Source organism: Mytilinidion resinicola (genome assembly GCF_010093595.1).
Source record: "Mytilinidion resinicola strain CBS 304.34 unplaced genomic scaffold BDZ99scaffold_35, whole genome shotgun sequence".
Classification (NCBI taxonomy): domain Eukaryota; kingdom Fungi; phylum Ascomycota; class Dothideomycetes; order Mytilinidiales; family Mytilinidiaceae; genus Mytilinidion; species Mytilinidion resinicola.
The window spans coordinates 196,643-216,636 of record NW_022985471.1 but is presented as its reverse complement, the minus strand read 5'-3'; the positions used below and the strand labels follow the sequence as shown (position 1 = coordinate 216,636).

Genomic DNA, 19,994 nt, shown 5'->3' with positions numbered 1-19,994 from the left:
GTCTGGCAGATAGTATGGTACTCGTCCACAGTGCTCTTCCTTTCACACTCATCTCCTTGGTTTAACCCCCCGGCGACAACCAATAACAACAGCTTCGCCACTCAACCACGACGTGACCCTTGGTACAGGCAGACAATCAGAGCGGTATCCGCCCCCGCAGAATCAGAGCGTCTTACTACAAATATTTGGCAGCTCGTCTATTTCTTGTCGCCCTCACCAACGCTTCGCCAACGCCCAGCACCACTTCCATCACTACAACCAGCATGGCGCCAACCCTCCGCTCCAGCGCGCAGAAGGTCAGCCGCCTTCAAGCTGTTGCCGTCGAGATACCTGCAAAGCGTCGACATAATGGTGATTTTCCGAAGCAGTCCAGCCCGGCGACGTCTGGCGCGGGCCCTCAGGCAGACAGCCGCTCTCCCCCGACGAAGAAAGCACGGAAGAACAACGCGACGGCCGAACCAACCTCCAGACAACTTCGCTCTCGCTGCGTTAGTACACCTGTTTCACTGATTCCTAACGCGAACGCGACCAACGGGCGTCCTGCTACGGCCAGCAACGATCCACAAACCGATAAGCGAATCGACGAGCCGACCGAAGAGGAGCCAACCGAAGAGCAGGTTGACAACCGTGTCTCCACAGGTGCCACTGCTTCTGACGCCAACGACGCGCCGCCTCTGTCCCTCCCTGTTGGTGACGGTCTCACACAGGAGGAAATAGTGGTTGATACCAGTGATGTTGAGAGGACATTGCATGCTCCAACACCGAGCCCCATAACGCCAACCCACGGCCCAGATGATGTGGTGCGATCTGTCGAGAAGACCACAGGATGGTATTCAAACGTCGATGCCTCCTTCTCCGAACACCACGTCCAACCACCGATTGCCTCGCCGAAGAACACGGAAGCCTCCAGCCCCAACGACTTAGATGGACCATCTGAGGATCTGTTACGAGATGATGAAGCTTCCCTGAGCCCTAGCCCGGGCTTGCCCGCAATGAAATATGCCATCCAGGATCACGCACCCTTTGAGCTCATATTCGGCGAAGCAGAGCGTCTTCTCCGTCTCCTGAACATCCAGTACGCGAGTAGGCGCAATCAGACTGATAGGGTCACCGTACAGCAGTTCTATTGCGAGCTCTACGTTCGTGCGACCGAGGGTATGGATGACTTCGAACGTCTAACTCTGCTCACAACCTGCTTCGTATACAAGACCAAGGCACGGGTACTTGAGTACCTTCGACTGCTACCCCAGGACAAATTGAAATGGGTGGAGAAGGCCATGGCTATAGTTGAAGAGCGAGGTCGGGACCGGTTCGAGGGAAACTTTGTCGGACATCTGGCTTTGATACCAAACAGGAAGATCACGGAGGGTAAGAACAAGAGAAAACGCTTGGAGGAGGCAGGCGCTATCGAGCCAACTAGTATAGCACGATCTGGACACGTACTAACACCCTCAGGCGAGAGCGACGCTGTCTCAGAATCCGATGCTGGACCCAGCAATCAGCCAGCTTCGTCAAGCACTACTATTCATATTATAGGTCCGCCTGCCCCCGATCCAAAGTCTACCCGTCCAGTCCGCGCTACCCGATCTACTCGGAAACACGCCTCCCCACCCGCCAACGCCAAAACTACCACCTGCGACGTTCCCAGTCGTCCGAAGTCAACCGTTGCAGCTCCACGAACAACCCAAGCTCCACGAACCACCCAAGCTCTACCACCGCCTCCCCCGATCTTCATAATCCCAACCCTCCCCCTCGGCTACCCCTCCCACAGCATCTACATCCTCGCTACCCTCATCCCCCACGTGGATCTCACCACTGACGCCATCCTCGCGCATCCCGCCGCCAGACAACTCTACCTTGGGCAGCACCTCAGGAGGATCACCAAGCCGACCCTCCCCGACACTGTCAAGAACGACAAGAAGCGCACGGCGCAGTTCAACGCGCTGTTTGCCCATCTGGCGGAGACGAGCGAGTTGTTATGCGGATGGGAGGGCCAGGCGGTGCTCTTCCGCAACCACGAGTTGAAGGGGTATCAGATGGAGGATATTGAGCAGTGGGTTGAGGCGTTCTGGTACGGGCGCGAAGAGAGGAGTGAGGGCCATGAGAAGACGAAGAATGTGAAGTTTAGTGATGTGTTGAAGCGAGTACACCTCATTGAGGCAAGAGGTGAGGGCGAGGAAAGCGATGAGGGTGAGGATGTGGGAGATTCGGCAAAGGTGAGTGGAGATGATGCTGCTGCGAGCGATGAGATTGAGTATGGGGTGGAGCCGGAACGGGAGATGGAAGATGTGGTTTCTACTGGCGTGGATTGATATTGGGTGTGAGTTGGCAGCGGGTTAGGATCACGGTACTGATTTGGGCTGCTTGGGGCGGAGTGTATTTTGATTTTGGCTTGTTCATCCAGCATCACTGGCCTGGGGGGCTCCGGGCTTGGATTCAGGCTTGGAGTGTCCGGCAGATTCCATTTTAGTTTGTGGGTGATTGTATAACTATTCTGTAACAATTTGATTTTCAACTTCTTCAACAACAATCCACATATCCCGCTCATAGATGTGTAAACACTTGGCTGGCGCAGTGTGAAGTGCTTCGAAACAGTTTCAAAGCATTAAAAGCAATTGTTTTGAGCAATCAGTCGACTTGCTAAGCCACTTCAGACAGTGCCAGATACGCGTATATAGATGGACACAACGAGCGCATGGATTATGAAGCATTGACACAGTACGTTGATATACCCAAAGAAGTCAAGGTGGCCCCGAAGAATCCAAAACTCCAGCCAATCGTTGCCATTATCATACCATTGTAGCCCTAGAACTCCATTGGATCCCCTTCTTCCCTCTCCCTCTTCACACCACCCCTCTCCTCCTTCAACAATCCTGCTACGAATAACCTAAAGAACTCAACGTACGGCTTCATACTCGTCTTCTCCCAATCCGGCACCTTCTTTTGGCTACCATCCCCCCCTTCCTCACCGCCATTCTCCCGATCCCACTCATCAATCTCGCCCAAAAGCTGCGTGACTGTCGGTACACCTAGTGGATCAAATTCTTCCACCTTCCGCGTGTCAATCGGCACACAGACCCGCCCGGTCCCGGGATGTACGCAAAACGGCGATTTAAGCAAATGGTTCAGCTTCTTTGACACCTCGGCATCGAGACGCGGGTATGTGTATTCTAGCACGATGTCTTGCTTTGCCTCCTTCAACGTCGTCGGATTGAGTGACGACAATGCGCCGGAACTTGCCAACGCGTCTATGTCTGCCCATTTAGATGAGCTGGGCCGCGAGGGCGCCGAATCCCACTTCTTGGAGAGTGCCGCGCGGAGGGTTGGGTCTGGAAGTAGATCTAAGAGGTGGGTAGAGCGCTCACCAGCCCAGGGGTCTTGCTCGAGCAAAATGGAGGTCTGGAAATGCGAGCGGAGGATATCGAGGGAGCGGTCGAGATGTGGGTGGAGAGGTCGTTTCGGGTTTACTTTCTTTCCACCTTGCGCGCCGCCCTTGACCAGCTCGAGGTACGAAGCTACCGCTCGCCGCCTCTGGTCGTCCATCTCGCGTGCTCGTTTGTCGCATACCCAGGCGTGGGCTCCTCGTCGACCAGAGTAGACCCATAGAATGTGCTTGAAGCCGAAGTCTTCGCGTAAAGCAACATCGACTACTTTGATAGCCATCGTGATGAAGGTCCAGCAGCTAAGGCAGATGTTGGCACCTGTGCAACACGTCCGGATGTCGTCGTAATCTGTCATATCGATATCGAAGACGAGTTCTTTTGCGACGGGGCGGAAGGCAGAGGCTTTTCGGAGAGATTTGCGCTCTCGTGGGTTAGTGCTGTAGACGGGGCCGATTTCGAACCGGGAGGAGATCATTTGGACGGCTTGTTTGCGGAGGCTAAGGTTTGTCAGTTATACTACCCTCTTCTGATCCCTCGGTGAATTTCTTACAGGTCTGAGGTCGGGAAGGACTGGTATCGGAGGTACGCGTCGTTCTGTAGAGTAAACGCGAACTCGCGGTGCATGAAGTCGTTGGTAGGAGATGGCGAATGGTTCAGCCATTGGAATAGGTATCTGAAAGGGAAGAGACGCTGGTAGAAAGCTCGCATAGCGTCTGGGTCTGCGAAGCCTGAGCTGGCCTTTATTTTACTGCAATTGATCAGCTTCATCCCTCAGAGTTAGCGTCTGAACTTTCTTACATTGGTTCTTGCTCAGGCGTCTTCTCCGCTTTCACTTGAGGTACACTCGAGGAAAACTCCTCGTCTGAATCCTCATCGTCGAACAAGTCTTCGAGATTGACCTTGGTCTTTGCCGCCTCTGAAGGGCTGGGGGCATCCGACATGGGGACATCTTCGGTCGGCGAGGTAGGTTCCTCTTTCACGACGCTCTCTAGGGGTTGGGCAGAGGTTTGCGGGAGTTGAGTGTCGTCGACAGGCGAAGCTTCTGGAGAGACGGAGTGAGGCATTGTCGCTGGATTCATATGCTGTGCTGTTTGAGGGATGCCGCGGGGATGAATTTCGGGCGCGTTGGAGAAGACGCGACTCCACGCGTCCGGTCCGCCGTATAAATTAGCGCACTTGGTCGCTTCGTCCTCCGTATCATGTAGCTCTACACAGCACCTCAACCAGCGTCATCGCCAAGCAGCAAACAACTGACCTTTGCATTATTCAAGAGCTGAGGCATGACCTGTGCCATCGTCCTACACCATCAAGATGTTGGGAGAGGATGAGATGGTTTCTGGGAGTGGCTGGGTATCCGACGAATCAAGCTTCTACGGTAGGTGCCACTGTCAAATCTATCGTCTGCTCTATTTTCTATCTATGTATGCATTTTCTTTCTGTCATTTCCTTGCCCTTTCTTTTGTTTCAACTCAAATCTGTGTTCAGTATCAGTGCCAGTCAGAACGCTCCAGTACCTCTCGGCATTTCCTGGAGTTTGCACCACCCTGCTAACACCAGTTATTAGGCGACGAGGAGGGACAGCGTCGTCTCGAGGACCTCAGCAAGCAGTCAGAATGTATGCACTACTGGGAAAACCACGGACGCCTTCTCAACACTATCGCCTTAAAAGCTCGCAAGAGACTTCTCGACATCCCAATCGTGATGCAAGAGAGCTCGGAAGTCGTGCCAGCACCAAAGCAATTGGGCGATAGCAGTAACGACTTGAGCAACACAGTCGCTCTGGGAGCTCCCAATAAAGTTCCAGAGACTACCATTGTGCTGCATAATCGCATGCAGGGTATGCCTGAAGCATGGCAACTAGGCGAAAGTATTGATGACTTCGTCGTCCGATTACCCCCAGCTACGACAAGAATCGACACCGTTGGACCGTGGATCTGGGTTATGAATCCCTACCCCGAGAGACGGCACGGAAGCGAGTACATCCGCGATTTCAAAGACGCCGGCGTGGAGCTGCTTCAACGCTATCTTGAAAAGCGAAAGCAACTGGAAGCTGAAAATCCTGGCAAGGCGAAGGAAACCATCACGAAGAGACTACACGCAGACCGTGACCGTTTACCGGGTCAGATCAAAGATCTCGCGATCAAGTATGGTGTCTTGAGTGGAAAGGTAAGATACTCGGATAACTCATTGGCCCATCTCAGACGACACTGTCACCAATGTTCGCTTCTGAAGACTTGCTTCTGGTACTTTCTACTAACACTCAGCGATAGTGGATGTTCTTTCCAACAGTCAAAGATCTCCCCAGAATGTGGAAGGCCCTCGCAGAAGCAGTCACTCAAAATCGGCTGGGTATTGGAGCAAAGGTAGCAACCGACGATGGCAGCGCCAGGTCGGACACTCGTTTGATCTGCATCTACACCTATGACTTCACAGACACGGAAGACGTTCGCCGAGTGCTCGACGAGCTCGTGAGGATGGGATTGGTAGATGCCGACATGCCCATGGGAATCTTTTACAAGTGTGACGCTTACACTCATCTGGACATTACGGGCAACAACAAATACGGCCTCAGGAACAGTCTCTATTCGAGCAAGACCATGTTGGTCGGAGAGCGGCTCTCTGGACAGCGGCTCTCTGCAGCTTCCAGGATCATATCTACGCCATTTTCCAGGATGAAGCAATCGACTCTCAACAAATCTCAACGTAGCTGAGCTATAACGTATAGCGATGCTATTCAGACGCGTGGCGTATTTCGGCTTTATTTACGCATTATACCCAACAGCATTGATCTTTAGGTTGACGGGTTTTCTAATTTCTTCATGTAGATTGACGCACGTGGCCGCAAGAACAATTTAACTTTCTACCACAAGACACGCAAAACTCGTCCGAATTCGACCAAGTGACGATAACCTTGGAGACGATTCCGGTATGCCATGATACTTTGCAACATCAGGCGAACTCCTAGCTGTCTTTCACAAGAGCCCGGTTTCGCCAGCGTGCTGCATGGTTTAGCTCTAAGTCTGGAGAAGACGATGCGCTTCCCCGTACGGCATCATTGGAGGTCATGGAGACGATGGAAGGGTGCAGACAAACTATTACTCGATCACAACAGGGGCACCAACTCGTACGTGTCTCTAGCCCTCTGTGACGACGTAACAGCTCCGGAGATAGCCTGAGGCTAAGGCAATGTCGTCAGATGGTGAAAGATCAATTGACACTGACAGTATGAGGATATTTTCTCAAAAATTCGCGTTCTGGCATGTTGTGCTTTTTCACTCTTCGTCACTGTCAGACATGCCTCAATGAAGTTGTAGGAACCTGGACTGACAGTATCGAAAAATAAATTGAACAGCAGATTAATACCAACCTCGGATAGAAAAGGAGAATCCGGTCCGGTCCGATGGAAAATACGTGATTCAACATCGAGTTAGTGCGTCGGATGACATTTGCGACGCTGGAAGACATTTGAGGTTATTTTACTCGATAGAATCTATTCTCATCGAGTAATACCAGCGCACTGGCTAGGCGGCGGCATACTATACTAGGCTGGACCGAAATTCACACCGACAAAAGCCCAACTCGATATGGGTGTGCTGGAAGCGAGGCAGGATGTCGACCTCTACGTTCGGGCAATCGAGGCAATGCAGCCTTGAAAGCCTCTCGTCGTGGGGTGTGCGTTTATTGCGGCAGAACATTGATGATGTGTGCCGTGGACGTGGAGATGTGGTTGAGCAGGTTGGACAATGGTTGGATGCAGGGAGCGACGCTACATCGCTTTCGTGTAGGGCGCGCCAGCCCTGTGGCACCTTATCTTCGACTCCACCACGGTGGACGCCCTCCCCTTGCGCCGTCAGCCAGAACACGCGCATCTAGCCACTCATCAACGTCACCCAGATAACCTCACCTAATCGCTCTAGTGCCGACCACCAGTTTCTATCGAGTAACACCAGGAATGTTGAGATGCGCTTTTCCGCCCGACTTAGCCCAGCCGACAGGTACCGCGCCGGATGTACCCCCGGGGGCAGACGTCGATCCGACTATGGTCTATCTGCTGGAGGGTTGATAAGGGCGTCTGCACCCCGGATTTTGTCCCGCGCGTTTTCAGTGCGTTTCTATATCAAGAGTCTTTGTCCTTTGGTCACAAAGAAGAAATTAAACCTCATATACGCGTTCTTACCTTCCTGTTGAGCATCTATACGCATCTCGCGTTTCTTATCTCTGCCCCAGCTCTGCTTATCTCTACTCTACGCGGAATCCACCGACGATATCCGCATCTCAAATACCCACAGCACTTCCACCTACACGCAAAAGCACTTCTGCACCTCCTCTTCTTGTACAATTTCTCGTTAAATCCACACGTACTCGATCCCATTACCACCATACCACCGTCCTTATGGCTCCACACGCAACAACACCCCCTCCCACCGCCCACACGCAGCCTCATTCTCACCATTCTCCATCCATCACCGTTCTCGCTTCTTCGAGAGCTGTGGTATCAGGCCGTTTGACCGAAGCTACCATTATCATCTCGACTACAACTGGAAAAATCACCGCTATCTTCCACTCCGTCCTCCCCGCGTCCGACTTCCCCGAAGGCACCCCATACACAGACTACTCGCCCTGCATTTTACTGCCGGGCCTTGTCGATGCTCACGTGCATCTCAACGAGCCTGGGCGTACTGAATGGGAGGGGTTCTGGACGGGTACGCGGGCTGCGGCGTTTGGAGGTGTGACGACGGTGGTCGATATGCCGCTAAATGCTATCCCGCCGACGACAACAGTGCAGGGGCTAAAAGAGAAGATTGAAGCAGCAAAGGGCAAGTGCTGGGTGGACGTTGGATTCTATGGCGGTGTTGTACCGGGTAATAGTGGGGAGCTGAAGGCATTGGTCAAGGAGGGCGTTAGGGGCTTCAAGGGGTTCCTGATCGATAGTGGGGTATGTATTGCTTTTCCCCTCACATTCCAAGCATGCTCGTTCAGTATTGTTGATCTCCTCATTTGATACTAAGATGTCGTTACTAACCATGTGACTTAATAGGTCGAAGAATTCCCGGCCGTCTCCACCATAGATATCGCTCTTGCTATGAAGGAGCTAAAAGACGCCCCAACAACCCTCATGTTCCACGCCGAAATGATCCCACCAATCACCGCCTCCATCGGCGACGATGTTCAGCACTCCCACCCACCTCTCGCGCCCTCAGGTCCCCTAGACCACTACTCCACCTTCCTTGACTCACGCCCGCCATCATTTGAGACATACGCCATCGCCGAAATCCTGACCCTTGCACATTTGGCCCCCAAGCTCCCGCTACACATCGTCCACCTCTCCGCCATCGAAGCCATTCCACTCCTTCGTGAAGCCCGCAAGAACGGCATCAACGTGACCGCAGAAACATGCTTCCACTACCTCTCCCTCGCTGCCGAAGCGGTCCGCACCGGTGACACGCGTCATAAGTGCTGCCCACCCATTCGCAGTCAATCTAACCAGGACGGTCTATGGGCCGAGCTGATGGATGAAGAGAGCGGCGAGGGTGTCATCAAAACGGTTGTGAGCGACCACTCGCCGTGCACGCCGAACCTAAAGCTCCTACCCGAGGAGTTCGCGAGCAGGAAAACTGGCTGTGGTGCGGGCGCGACAGTGGTGCAAGAGGGTGATGATGGTGACTTTTTCGCTGCATGGGGTGGGATCAGCTCCGTGGGACTTGGTCTGCCGATTCTCTGGACCGAAGGCTCTAAGCGCGGCGGCAAGTTCGGGGTGGAGGAGGTTGTGAGGTGGTGCTGCCGCAATACCGCGAAGCAAGTGGGACTAGAACGCACAAAGGGTGATCTGGGGGTTGGATTTGATGGCGATATCGTTGTTTTCGATGACGAAGCGAGCTTTGTGGTAAGTTTGGACATGAACGTCTATCACGACTGGGATTCTCGAATACTAATCACGTGCAGGTTGAACCAAGCACGATGCTTTTCCGTAATAAGTGCTCGCCGTATGAGAACAAGACGCTCAAGGGTGTTGTCAAGGAGACTTGGCTCCGGGGTCAGAAGATCTTCTCAAGAGAGGAGGGCTTCTCGGAAAAGAGTGGACCGGCTGGCAAATTATTGCTCGAGCCAAGGAAAAGCAAGGCGTAAATCCTGAACCGACTCCCGTTCGAGGAAGCGCTTTAGCCGCCATCCTATCTGAGCGTGACAAGAGCATGGTGGGTGTGATTAGCATTTTGATTGGCAATGGAGCATGAGATACGATGAACGACCGGTATGAGGAACGGACCTTATTGTTTTGTTTGGCATTGGCATAGGCGGCAGCGCTATTTTGATGGGGCATAGAGAGAGCGTGGAAGGATTAAGATGGTAGAGGAGCTGAGAAGAAAAGTAGAGATGGATTAAGATTAGGATATGAAGAGATTGGGACCTATGTCGAGCATCTCGGAACATCACCTACACAGACCTTTTTACGGCCAATGAGCCAGGAACGGATTCAATATTTCCCTGTCATGCTTGCACCGTTTGATGCGCGTTTGCTGTCCTCGGTCTGTTACTAACAACGCAGGTCGAGTGAACAAGCCTCCACCGAGGATGAGGCTTGGGGAATAAAAGTTCTACTAAGGGAGCATCAAGACTGGACGTCGGCGCTTTTCGAGAATAAGTACAATGTAAGCAAACTGTTTGGCCCTATAATGAAATCACCTACAAAGTAGCACTGATTCTTATATCCTCCCAGGAACAGAGTATCGTTTTAGCCTACTAGAAACGTCTAGAAGCCCTAGCAAACCCAGCATCAACCCATTTATGTTAGTATTTATAGAGAAACCTCACAAGCGTAACAGATGTAGCAACAGATGTAGCAACAGATGTAGCAACAAACAACAGTCAGACTTTCTCCTCTGCTTCTCTCTTCTCTCACCGTCTCGATCGCATCATAACAGGACGAGTTTGCCAATGCCACACACCGTCGAAGAAAACATCCTCACCGCACCTGACGGCCGTTTCCATCAAGTAATGCTTCCCCGCACGCAACTCCGGCCGACTATCGTGACATGCAATCTTAGAGTCATAGGCGGCCATCTAGAAGCCCTCGCTCACCAACGCTCGCACACGTGCCATAACGCTCTGCGCCCAGTGCGGCGTGGCCACGTCGGCTGCGTACCTAATGGGAACCATCGTGAGATTTCTAGGCCGGGGCTCCGCGTGGTACGGCAGCGTGTCGGTCCACTCCGGCGCGCCGCCAATACTCACGATGCCCGCTGGGGGTCTGACGCCTTCGCGCCGGGCGGTCTCGTGCTGGACGCAGTTGTGGGCGCGAGGCCTGGCGGCGGTGCAACGCTGACTGATGGCGGGCATCGTGAAGATGGGCGCTGGGGCAAGGTTCTGCGCAGTCAGTCGGGGGGGTGGCACGGTTGCTGTTACGTAGGGTGAGGCCACGGGATGGGTGCCACGCGCGTTCTGGCGTTCAGGAACCGCCGCCGATCTGCAGGCCCGCTTGGTTGGAGGCGGGGCGGTCGGAGTGCCTGTGTGTGGTTTGGCCTGCATCGTCGCGGACGCATGCTGGGCTGCTCCTGGCGCAGCACGGCGCCGGGGTGTCGGCTGTTGGGGAGACGATGCAGCACGATTGCGCGCGGCGGTGGGCGCAAGACGGCAGCTCGGGGCGTGTGTGTCGCTGGAATAGGCGGGCGGGAGAGCATCGTGAAGATTTCCCCAGAGCGTGGCCCTGGCTAGCTTGGCCCGAGGGAAGCCGTTGGAGGGGCGTCATTTTTTGGCAAATTTAGAACCGGCGTCGCGCATTCTTTGCCCGCGGTTTGTATATAAACGCTGCTTTCCCGGCCCCGGCGCCTCAATTGACTCCACCGTGTCTCGTACCAGATTCTGCGTCCTCCCACCGCCTGTACCCGTCCGTCTCCAGCACATCGCAAGGATTTGAGGCTGTAGCATCCGCCACACCGCGTCGATAAGCAACACCACGGCGTCAGCTCGACCACCAGCTAACCGACGCCTGGGAGACGACGCTGACCGTCTCCTCAGCCGCAGGAGATAGGTGTGCAACCCCTCCAATTATCGTCGCAATCCATATCGTCGCAATCCATATCGTCGCAATCCATATCGCCGCGAAGCTTGTCTCGTTCCGCATCTGGGAGGTCCCCTGCCCAGCTGTGCGACCTGCGTCATGGCCTTATTTTAAGCACTGCCTTACTACAGGATCAGCACGAGGGGCTGAGGAGCTTGAAAAGCACCGCTTCTCCGCGACTTCTACGCCTTTTTCTGCACTCACTAACTAATTCACGCTATAGGGTCTATTACGCCGCTGAATCCACCTCAATTGCCGACGAAACAGGCCAGCAATCGTCGTTGCGCTGGGCTCTTGAAACCACCCCACCCAAAGGATTCCTGTACAAGCGGTGGTCTTATCCTCCCACTAACTTCCAATTCACCTACCATCCTCTTTACACCCTCAAAACCACCCAAAACACTCCCACATACCATCACTATGGCTTCCACACCAGTCAATGGCCTCCAGGTCCAGAACAAGCTCCTGGACCAAGTCATCCGGACTCCCGGCCGCCAGCCCTCCCCTCTACCTACACACCTGAGCGTACCCGGCACGTCTACACCGCGGGTACTTCCTCAGGAAGGCTCCGGATATGTTGCTCCCAAGTTTGAGGGCAAGGACAAGCAGATGGAGGCGGTTATGGACGGAATAGAAGACAAGGGCTTCATTCCCCCGGACTTTGTTGAATCTGAGACTACTTGGTTCTACAACGAGCTTGGGATTGACGACATGTACTTTTCAACCGAGACGGTGGAAACGTAAGCGCTCAGAGTGCTCTTTGGTGGCTATGCTAATGGTTTCTAGCGTCATAAATCACATCCACTCCCTCTATGCTGCCAAAGTAGCGGCGTATGCCCGCGACGACAAGCGACTAGAGATCCGTCTCGACAAGGAGGCCGTCGACCATGCCGTATACATTGACACCAGCAAGCCCGGTGTCTCTGTTGTGGATGGGCCTCGCTACGAACAACGCATCGACGAGAAATACTTGAACGGATCGCAGGGAAGCGCAACATACCGCGTGGAGAGCTTCCGCTCAGCGAGCCCCCTCCCCGGCAGCGGCACTAAGGAACAGAATGGACAGCAGCTTCGGTGCTACTTCGTCTACGAGTGCGACTTCGTAGAGAAGAACCCGAGCCCGACGGAAACGGACTTGGAGAAGATTGGCGAGAAGCGATTCTTGCAAAAGGCCACAAAGAACACCAAAGCGATATACCAACAAGCGATTGAGAATGCTGTTGAGCGGACTGGTCCGGTCATAGAGTACTTCGACATCCAGGGGTCCCGGGAGAAGAGACTTGTTCTTGCTTATAAGCAAGGCTCCGCCCTGGGCCTGTTCAGCGCTCTGAGCGATCTCTACCACTACTACGGACTGACGTCTTCGAGGAAATACGTGGAGCAGTTCTCCAATGGCTTTACTGTCATGTCGGTATATCTCCGACCCGTGGCCGGAGCCGCGGCGAACTCGAGATACCCGCCCATCGAGGCCTCTATTCATCAAATCATCAAGGAGGTCTCTCTTCTTTACTGCATTCCTCAGAACAAGTTCCAGGCGCACTTCGCGACAGGAAGATTGAGTCTACAGGAGACCATCTACGCCCATTGCGTCTGGGTGTTTGTCTCACACTTCCTGAACCGGCTTGGTTCGGAATACACCACACTCGCATCTGTCTTGGACCCGAGCAACAGCGTACACGCAGAGCTTCTCTCCAAGCTGAAGCGTCGCCTACGCGCGGAAACTTTCACAGCTGACTATATCCTGGAGATCATCAACCAGTACCCAGATTTGGTGCACTCCTTGTATCTTTCATTTGCGAGCACGCACTACGTGCAGACGAGGGGTTCCCAAGATGACTTCATCCCGACGCTCAGCTATCTCCGTCTTCAGATCGACAAGGTCCTCAGCGACGATGAGCAGCGAGACATGCTCAACAAAGCCGTGGTCAACGAGCACCACGGCATGGTCATGAGTGCCTTCAATGTCTTCAACAATTCCGTCCTAAAGACTAACTTCTATACGCCCACTAAGGTTGCTCTGAGCTTCCGTCTGAACCCGACCTTCCTACCAATCTCAGAATACCCACAGCCTTTGTATGGCATGTTCTTGGTCATCAGCTCCGAATTCCGTGGCTTCCATCTCCGCTTCCGCGATATCGCTCGTGGTGGTATTCGAATCGTCAAGTCTCGCAGCCAAGAAGCTTACGCTATCAACGCTCGTTCGTTGTTTGATGAGAACTACAATCTTGCAAACACCCAGCAGCGGAAGAACAAGGACATCCCTGAAGGTGGTTCGAAAGGTGTTATTCTGCTCGACGTTCACCATCAAGACAAGGCTAGAGTTGCGTTCGAGAAGTACATCGACAGTGTGCTAGATCTCCTCCTCCCTCCTACCAGCCCTGGTATCAAGGACCCGATCGTGGATCTTCACGGAAAGGAAGAGATTTTGTTCATGGGCCCTGATGAGAACACAGCAGATCTCGTGGATTGGGCTACTGAGCATGCTAGAATTCGTGGCGCGCCCTGGTGGAAATCCTTCTTCACTGGCAAGAGCCCGAAATTGGGAGGCATTCCCCACGACCACTATGGCATGACTACACTCTCAGTTCGGGAGTTTGTGCTTGGTATTTACCGCAAACTCAACCTCGATCCCAGCAAAGTCCGTAAGCTCCAGACTGGTGGGCCAGACGGTGATCTTGGATCGAACGAAATTCTCTTGGGCAATGAGCTGTATACGGCTATTGTGGACGGATCTGGTGTGCTCGTGGATCCCAAGGGCATCAATCATGATGAACTGATTCGTCTGGCAAAAAAGCGCGTCATGATTCAGGAGTTCGACATTTCAAAGCTCTCCTCGGAAGGGTATCGCGTTCTTGTCGACGAAAACAACGTCAAGCTGCCTTCTGGAGAAGTCGTCTACAACGGCACATCATTCCGCAACACCTTCCACCTCCGCGGTGGCTCAAATTACGACATGTTCGTGCCTTGCGGCGGTCGCCCAGAGTCCATTGATCTGAGCTCTGCTAGCAAGCTCATTGTTGATGGAAAATCAACCATCCCGTACATCGTGGAGGGAGCCAATCTCTTCATAACGCAAGACGCAAAGCTGCGTCTCGAGAAAGCTGGTTGCATTCTCTACAAGGATGCCTCAGCCAACAAAGGCGGTGTCACGTCGTCATCCCTCGAGGTTCTTGCATCGCTGTGTTTTGACGATGCTGGCTTCATTGAGCACATGTGCGTCCGCGAAGACGGCACCGTGCCCGAGTTTTACAAGGAGTACGTAAAGCAAGTCCAGAAAACCATCCAGAACAACGCGGCACTGGAGTTTGAGGCGATCTGGAGGGAGCACCAGTCCACCGGCGAGCTGAGGAGCATACTCAGTGACACATTGAGTATCGCGATTACGAAACTCGACGAGGAGCTTCAAGGAACGGAGCTGTGGGAGAACATCGATCTCAGGAAGTCTGTCTTGAGGGATGCCCTGCCGAAATTGTTGGTTGAGAAGATCGGATTGGAGACGATTATGGAGCGGGTAAGTGCAGTGCAGAAGACTGGACTCGAGGATTCAGCTCACGATACTACAGGTTCCCGACAATTACCTTCGCGCCATCTTTGGCAGCTACCTAGCCAGCCGATTTGTGTATAGCTACGGCATTTCGGCGAGCCAATTTGCCTTCTTCGCATTGTAAGTCTTTATTCCTGGAAGGTGTGAACGAAGCTAACAAGATGACAGCATGAACAAGCGCATGGCGATGATACAGAAGTAGAAACTTTTGCAAACTTCTCTCGACTATTCAATGTTCGTACTTCGGCGTTGGAGGATCGGGAAACTAGAGTTTCATTCGGAGTTTACTGCGGCAGTCCTCGGGGACTGGATGGTGGATTGCTTGCGCCTCAATCGCGCAGGCGCTTCGAGGAAAGGCTGTGGAGGCGGCACAGTTGAAATTAAAAGTAATTGCCAGCGCCTATAATATGAACCATTTTGACGTCTTTTACTATGTGGGCTATGTGATTGGAAGTGTGGGTGGTCGAGATGGGAACTGTGTAAACCCGCTTGCTGCTGTCTGCAGTGCGGCGATAGACTTTCGGAATATGAAACGAGATGTAAGTTAATCAATTTGGCAGCCCTGATAGCTCGCCAGGCTACCTAAGGCGGTGTTGTTGTGCTGTCATGAAACCAGGTCTTGCAAGTTCGCTAGAGGGCCAGCTGCAGCACCTCCTCCCTCGATTGCCCGCCTTCTTCTCCCACCTTCGCACCACAACACTCCAGCACCCAACGCCCAACACCGCAGCTATTAACCAGGTAGAGCTTGATCTCCAGTCGCACACTCTTACGCAAAGGTATGTCAGCTTTTGCTCACTGTTTTCTACGTGTCTACCGTCCTGTTGTTATGGTTTTGGCTCGTTCGTCGCGCGGCCCGCCCACTCGTCTTCGCATCGTATTTCGCAGCGCTTTCCACACGACGCGCTCGCCAGCTCCCCGGGCCTGCTCTAACGCGGTCGCCAGGGCCCAGTCATCCTATCCCTCCAGCTTTCTTGCGCGGAAAGCGTCGCGAGGTGCGTGATATCGCGGCTTGTTGACGTTTCCGCTCACCAGCTCATTTGCGCCCGCCGCCCTGCCGCCCGACGTCCAACTTGCACACTTCAACTAACACGACATACCTTAGTTCACCCGCCCACCACCAAAACGCCCTCTGCAGCTCTAGCTACCGATTACTGCTATTCTCTACTCTCCCAGCTCCAACTCCAAGTAAAAAATAGCAATGGCCACCACGCGCGCTAAGACGGGCAACGCGAAGCCGCGCGTCTTTCCCAAGATCGAAGAGGCCGTGACGGGCAAGAAGACGACGGGGGCCGCGAGCAAGGCCAATACGTCGAAGCCGCGCGCGAAGAAGGTGTCGACGGGGCGGGTGACGAAGCCGGCGGCCGAGAAGAAGGTGGTGAAGAAGAAGACGCCGGTCAAGGCGGCTGCGGATAAGGTCAACGGCGCGGTGCTGAAGACTGAGGCCAAGGTTGAGGGCAAGCCCGCGAAGAAGGTTAGTTGGGTCTTTTCGCGCTTCGCGGTATTTCGATTTGTTCAGTGGTGGTTTTCCTTGTGGGGAGGCGCGTGTGTGGGGGGGAGGGTAGGCTTGTTATGATTTTGGGGGAGCTGCGCGTGTGGCTGCCTCGACATGCAGTGCTTTGTGTTTTTGTTCCTTCTATACGTCTTGTTATTGTTCCTCCCCGTCTTCTCTTCATTTTCTTTCCTCTCCCTAAATTCTTGCGCTTCTTCCCGCTCTTCTCCCCATCGCTAACACCCCTCCCAGGCCGCCGGCACCACCAAGGCCAAGTCCACCACCACGAAGAAAGCCGCCCCAAAGACCAAGGCCAAGGCCTAAACGTATCTCCAACGATCTAATCGCTGTCGTCGTATCTCGATATGGGGCGTTGCGGGTGCTGTCGGAGCGAAGGGGGTATATCGGTACATGTCACTACACTACGAACACACAGTCAAGGACGCGTAGCTTTGTCATCCATCACGAGCTTCTTTTCCTTTTCTTCTTTACAGGGGTATATGCTTTTTCTCCGGTACGGGGTTTTCTTGTTTCCTTGTTTCTATGATATCGGATTTGTCTGGTTTTGGGTTCTCTGAACAACACGGTGTGGGATAGGCTGGTTGGTTGGGTTGGGAGAATGGAGCGGAATGGATGAAGCAAAGACAAGGGCATTCGACGTATACCACAGGGCACAGCGTACATATATACTCCAGTTGTCTGGGTTCTGGGTCTGGCTGCTTGTACGCATCGAAGCAGAGCCTTGGGTCTTGTTTAGTCGTGGTTTGTCTAGGGTTTCTGTGTCTTTTCTTGGTTTGATATTGGCTTTGATCTGCTTTAGGTGCGTTTGGGTAGTCCTAGCTTAGGATGGAAGCTCTTGGGGAGGGGTCGGGCTGCTTGTTAATGATGGGTATTGGTTTTCTTGTACTCGATTGCCCTATTGTCTCGTGTTGATTTCATCTAACAGTTTACTAACTCCAGTTCAATCCAGTATCGAATACCCAGCGTGTCAAGGCAAGTCATTACCACCAACCCCCTTTCAAGAAGAACCTCTCATCCCTCAAACGCTTCCCCATCCACCGTAACATCAACCTTCCACCCCGTCCAACCCCCGACCCAATTCTTCCTCTTCCCCACCTTCTCCACCCCCTTAACCGCCTTCTGGAACCCCTCATCCCACCCCGCAACCCCCTCGACCCCAAAATCCACCCCCAACACGCTCTTCCCCTTCCCATATCCCCACGCGGCCCGCACCACCAACCTCCTCTGCCTCACCGCCGCCCCGCCCGGATACCCCCTCGGCACCACCCCCGCCGGATACACGCTCGCCACCACCCCCGCCACGCGGCCCACATACATGCACCACCACGCCCACCCCTCCGGCGCCAGCCGCACAATGCGCCCGTAGAACTCCTGCTCGCTCGGGCTGATCCGGCTCATGCCTCCATGCCGCTCACACAGCAACAACGCCAGCACCGCCCGCTCCTCATGGCTGACCCCGTGCGTGCCCGCCCACGCGCCCGTCGTCGTCGCCCGCAGCGCCGCGCCCGCGCAGATATCCTTCGGCAGCGCCGCGTGCGCGTACAGCGCCTGCGCAAACGCCGTGATCATAGCCGCGGGCAGCGGGCTGCCCGGCGCGGCGGCTTGCAGCAGCGCGACCAGCTCGCCGACGTCCGGCGGCGCGTGGTCCCGCGTCGCGACGACGAGCGGGTCCGCCGCGCGCTCGCTGGGGGTGAGCGAGGCGAAGTGCATGCCCTCGCGCACGCCGCCCTGGGCGAAGTACACGTGGTTGATGGCGGGCAGGGCGTCGGCGAGGCAGGAGACGAGGAACGCGACGGCGGGGACCTGGCTCGCGCGGCGCGCCGAGACGCGGAAGATGGCGGGCGTGGAGTCGGCGGACGCGAGCTGCACGGCGGCCGTGACGGCGGCCGTGTCGTGGAAGGCGGCGGTCGTGACGTGCAGCCCGTTGATGATGGGGATCGGGTAGGGCGTGATGGCGTGCGCGGCCATGAGCACGAAGCCCCAGCCGCGGAAGCCGCCGCCGCTGAGGTAGAGGGCGAGGCCGGCGGGGGCGTGGAGGAGGGCGGGGGGGATGGCGAGCGACGCGACGGCGGATTTGAGGTCGGCGGTGACCTTTTCGCGGTAGGCGGCGTGGGAGGAGGCGGAGGAGAGTTCGCGGGTGAGGGCGGCCGCGCCGTAGGGCATGCTGATCGAGCCCTTTGGGCTCATTTGGATTTCTCCCGAGCTGGTGGTCAGCCAGGTGAGCTGGGTGCTGCCGCCGCCGAGGTCCATGACCAGGCCGTGGACGGCGCTGTAGCTGCTTGCGACGCCGTAGGCGCCTATGCGGCCTTCTTCTTCTTTGGGGAGGAGTTCGACGGTCCAGCCTGTTTCGTCATGGATCTGGTCCCGGAAGGCAGAGGAGTTGGGCGCGGTGCGGGTGGCTTCGGTGGCGAGGAGGCGGATTTGGGAGGGGGGCACGCCGTAGTCGGTGCAGGTGGATTTGAAGCGCAGGATGGAGTGGATGACGGCGGTGATGGTAGAGGCGGAGATGGGGACGCGGGTCGAGGTGCCGGGGGGGTACTGGGCGTCGTAGAGAGAAATGGCGGCGCGGTCGACGTAGATGGTTGGGAGGATGCGGCGGGTTTGGGGCGCGAGGGAGGTTATAGAGAAACGGATGCCGTTACTGGGGTTGTGTGTTAATTGAGAGGGTGATGTTGATGTTGAAAAAGGTTGATAGAAGAAGAATAGAATGGAGGGGATGAAGCGAAGATGAAGTTTTTGAGAAAAAGAGATATTGACTGAGAAGCCAAAGGAAAATTGAAGCCTACCTTCCCATATCTACGAGACCATAATAGTCTGGGTTTTCCGAGTTCCCCATCCTGATCCGTTCAGATGAATTAGGCGTGGAGTTTGGTGGTATGAGTCTATTGGTATCGTCTTTGTCCAGCTTGCTCTTACGAATGCACAGGAGGTTTAAAGAGGTGATCAAACAATTGGGAAGCTTCAAAACCAAAGGTCATGTGTAAGTGGAGTACACAGTATTCGTTAGTTGGACGGCCTTCAGAAACCTCGAAAAAGCACCACGCATCAGCTGAAGTGGCAGAGATTGCTTTTCCAAGACGACTGTTGATGCTATCGTTTCGAACGTGTTATCTCATCAGTCGGGTCCCTCAGAGTAAGCCAGGAAAAGTTCGAGGCCCAGGCATAAAAGGTGAAAGTTTTGAAATGGTGGAAGTCTGACGTCGTCGGCTGCAGGGTCCTAAAAATATCGCGCTAACCGAGATTGGAGTCGCCTGTTGACCTACAGAGTTAGGTTCCAGTTCCTAGAAGATATTTGGGAGGGCCAAAATACGAAGTGTCTCTCCGAGGGGACCGGATCCGAATTGCCACGTAAATATGGAAAGTGTTTCGACTGCTTGAGATGCGAAATCCGGAAAGAGCATTAGACCGCCAATATACTGATCGAGTTCATCGGCTCTGGCTTATGGTGGTGGAGGCAGAGACCGGTCTGGACGCCCGAGGCAAGACGGCAGCTCATGGTTG

The 19,994-nt window shown here is 54.5% G+C and overlaps 9 protein-coding genes across 9 annotated transcripts; 6 read left to right on the top strand and 3 right to left on the bottom strand.

The window, feature by feature from the left end:
• Positions 1-1,003: 1,003 nt before the first annotated feature.
• Positions 1,004-2,558, top strand: BDZ99DRAFT_211973 (uncharacterized protein). Its single transcript, XM_033713354.1, has one exon. It carries the CDS (start codon positions 1,158-1,160, stop codon positions 2,310-2,312), a length of 1,155 nt encoding a protein of 384 aa, XP_033568936.1. The 5' UTR covers positions 1,004-1,157; the 3' UTR covers positions 2,313-2,558.
• BDZ99DRAFT_469256 (prim-pol domain-containing protein) lies at positions 2,449-4,482 on the bottom strand. Its single transcript, XM_033721453.1, has 3 exons — positions 4,182-4,482; positions 3,934-4,131; positions 2,449-3,880 (listed from the first exon to the last, which is right to left on the bottom strand). The coding sequence occupies exons 1-3, from the start codon at positions 4,445-4,447 to the stop codon at positions 2,806-2,808; spliced, it is 1,539 nt and encodes a 512-aa protein (XP_033568935.1). The 5' UTR covers positions 4,448-4,482; the 3' UTR covers positions 2,449-2,805.
• Positions 4,483-4,694: 212 nt separating this feature from the next.
• BDZ99DRAFT_402406 (DUF1917-domain-containing protein) lies at positions 4,695-6,094 on the top strand (the record flags this gene model as incomplete). The annotated part of the gene is made up of 3 exons (XM_033716282.1): positions 4,695-4,758; positions 4,948-5,549; positions 5,654-6,094. The coding sequence occupies 3 exons, from the start codon at positions 4,695-4,697 to the stop codon at positions 6,092-6,094; spliced, it is 1,107 nt and encodes a 368-aa protein (XP_033568934.1).
• Positions 6,095-7,514: 1,420 nt separating this feature from the next.
• BDZ99DRAFT_211942 (allantoinase) lies at positions 7,515-9,804 on the top strand. Its single transcript, XM_033713353.1, has 3 exons — positions 7,515-8,319; positions 8,422-9,267; positions 9,327-9,804. The coding sequence occupies exons 1-3, from the start codon at positions 7,777-7,779 to the stop codon at positions 9,507-9,509; spliced, it is 1,572 nt and encodes a 523-aa protein (XP_033568933.1). The 5' UTR covers positions 7,515-7,776; the 3' UTR covers positions 9,510-9,804.
• Positions 9,549-9,989, bottom strand: BDZ99DRAFT_211935 (uncharacterized protein). Its single transcript, XM_033713352.1, has one exon. It carries the CDS (start codon positions 9,810-9,812, stop codon positions 9,588-9,590), a length of 225 nt encoding a protein of 74 aa, XP_033568932.1. The 5' UTR covers positions 9,813-9,989; the 3' UTR covers positions 9,549-9,587.
• Positions 9,990-10,907, top strand: BDZ99DRAFT_552287 (uncharacterized protein). Its single transcript, XM_033727051.1, has one exon. The coding sequence runs from the start codon at positions 10,167-10,169 to the stop codon at positions 10,791-10,793; it is 627 nt and encodes a 208-aa protein (XP_033568931.1). The 5' UTR covers positions 9,990-10,166; the 3' UTR covers positions 10,794-10,907.
• A 952-nt stretch (positions 10,908-11,859) lies between these two features.
• BDZ99DRAFT_527924 (NAD-specific glutamate dehydrogenase-like protein) lies at positions 11,860-15,185 on the top strand (the record flags this gene model as incomplete). The annotated part of the gene is made up of 4 exons (XM_033726318.1): positions 11,860-12,179; positions 12,226-14,950; positions 15,003-15,103; positions 15,152-15,185. The coding sequence occupies 4 exons, from the start codon at positions 11,860-11,862 to the stop codon at positions 15,183-15,185; spliced, it is 3,180 nt and encodes a 1,059-aa protein (XP_033568930.1).
• A 996-nt stretch (positions 15,186-16,181) lies between these two features.
• BDZ99DRAFT_527923 (uncharacterized protein) lies at positions 16,182-16,796 on the top strand (the record flags this gene model as incomplete). The annotated part of the gene is made up of 2 exons (XM_033726317.1): positions 16,182-16,454; positions 16,725-16,796. 2 exons carry the CDS (start codon positions 16,182-16,184, stop codon positions 16,794-16,796), a joined length of 345 nt encoding a protein of 114 aa, XP_033568929.1.
• A 708-nt stretch (positions 16,797-17,504) lies between these two features.
• BDZ99DRAFT_455444 (Ppx-GppA-domain-containing protein) lies at positions 17,505-19,654 on the bottom strand (the record flags this gene model as incomplete). Its single annotated transcript, XM_033718443.1, has 2 exons — positions 19,280-19,654; positions 17,505-19,134 (listed from the first exon to the last, which is right to left on the bottom strand). Exons 1-2 carry the CDS (start codon positions 19,327-19,329, stop codon positions 17,505-17,507), a joined length of 1,680 nt encoding a protein of 559 aa, XP_033568928.1. The 5' UTR covers positions 19,330-19,654.
• Positions 19,655-19,994: the final 340 nt, after the last annotated feature.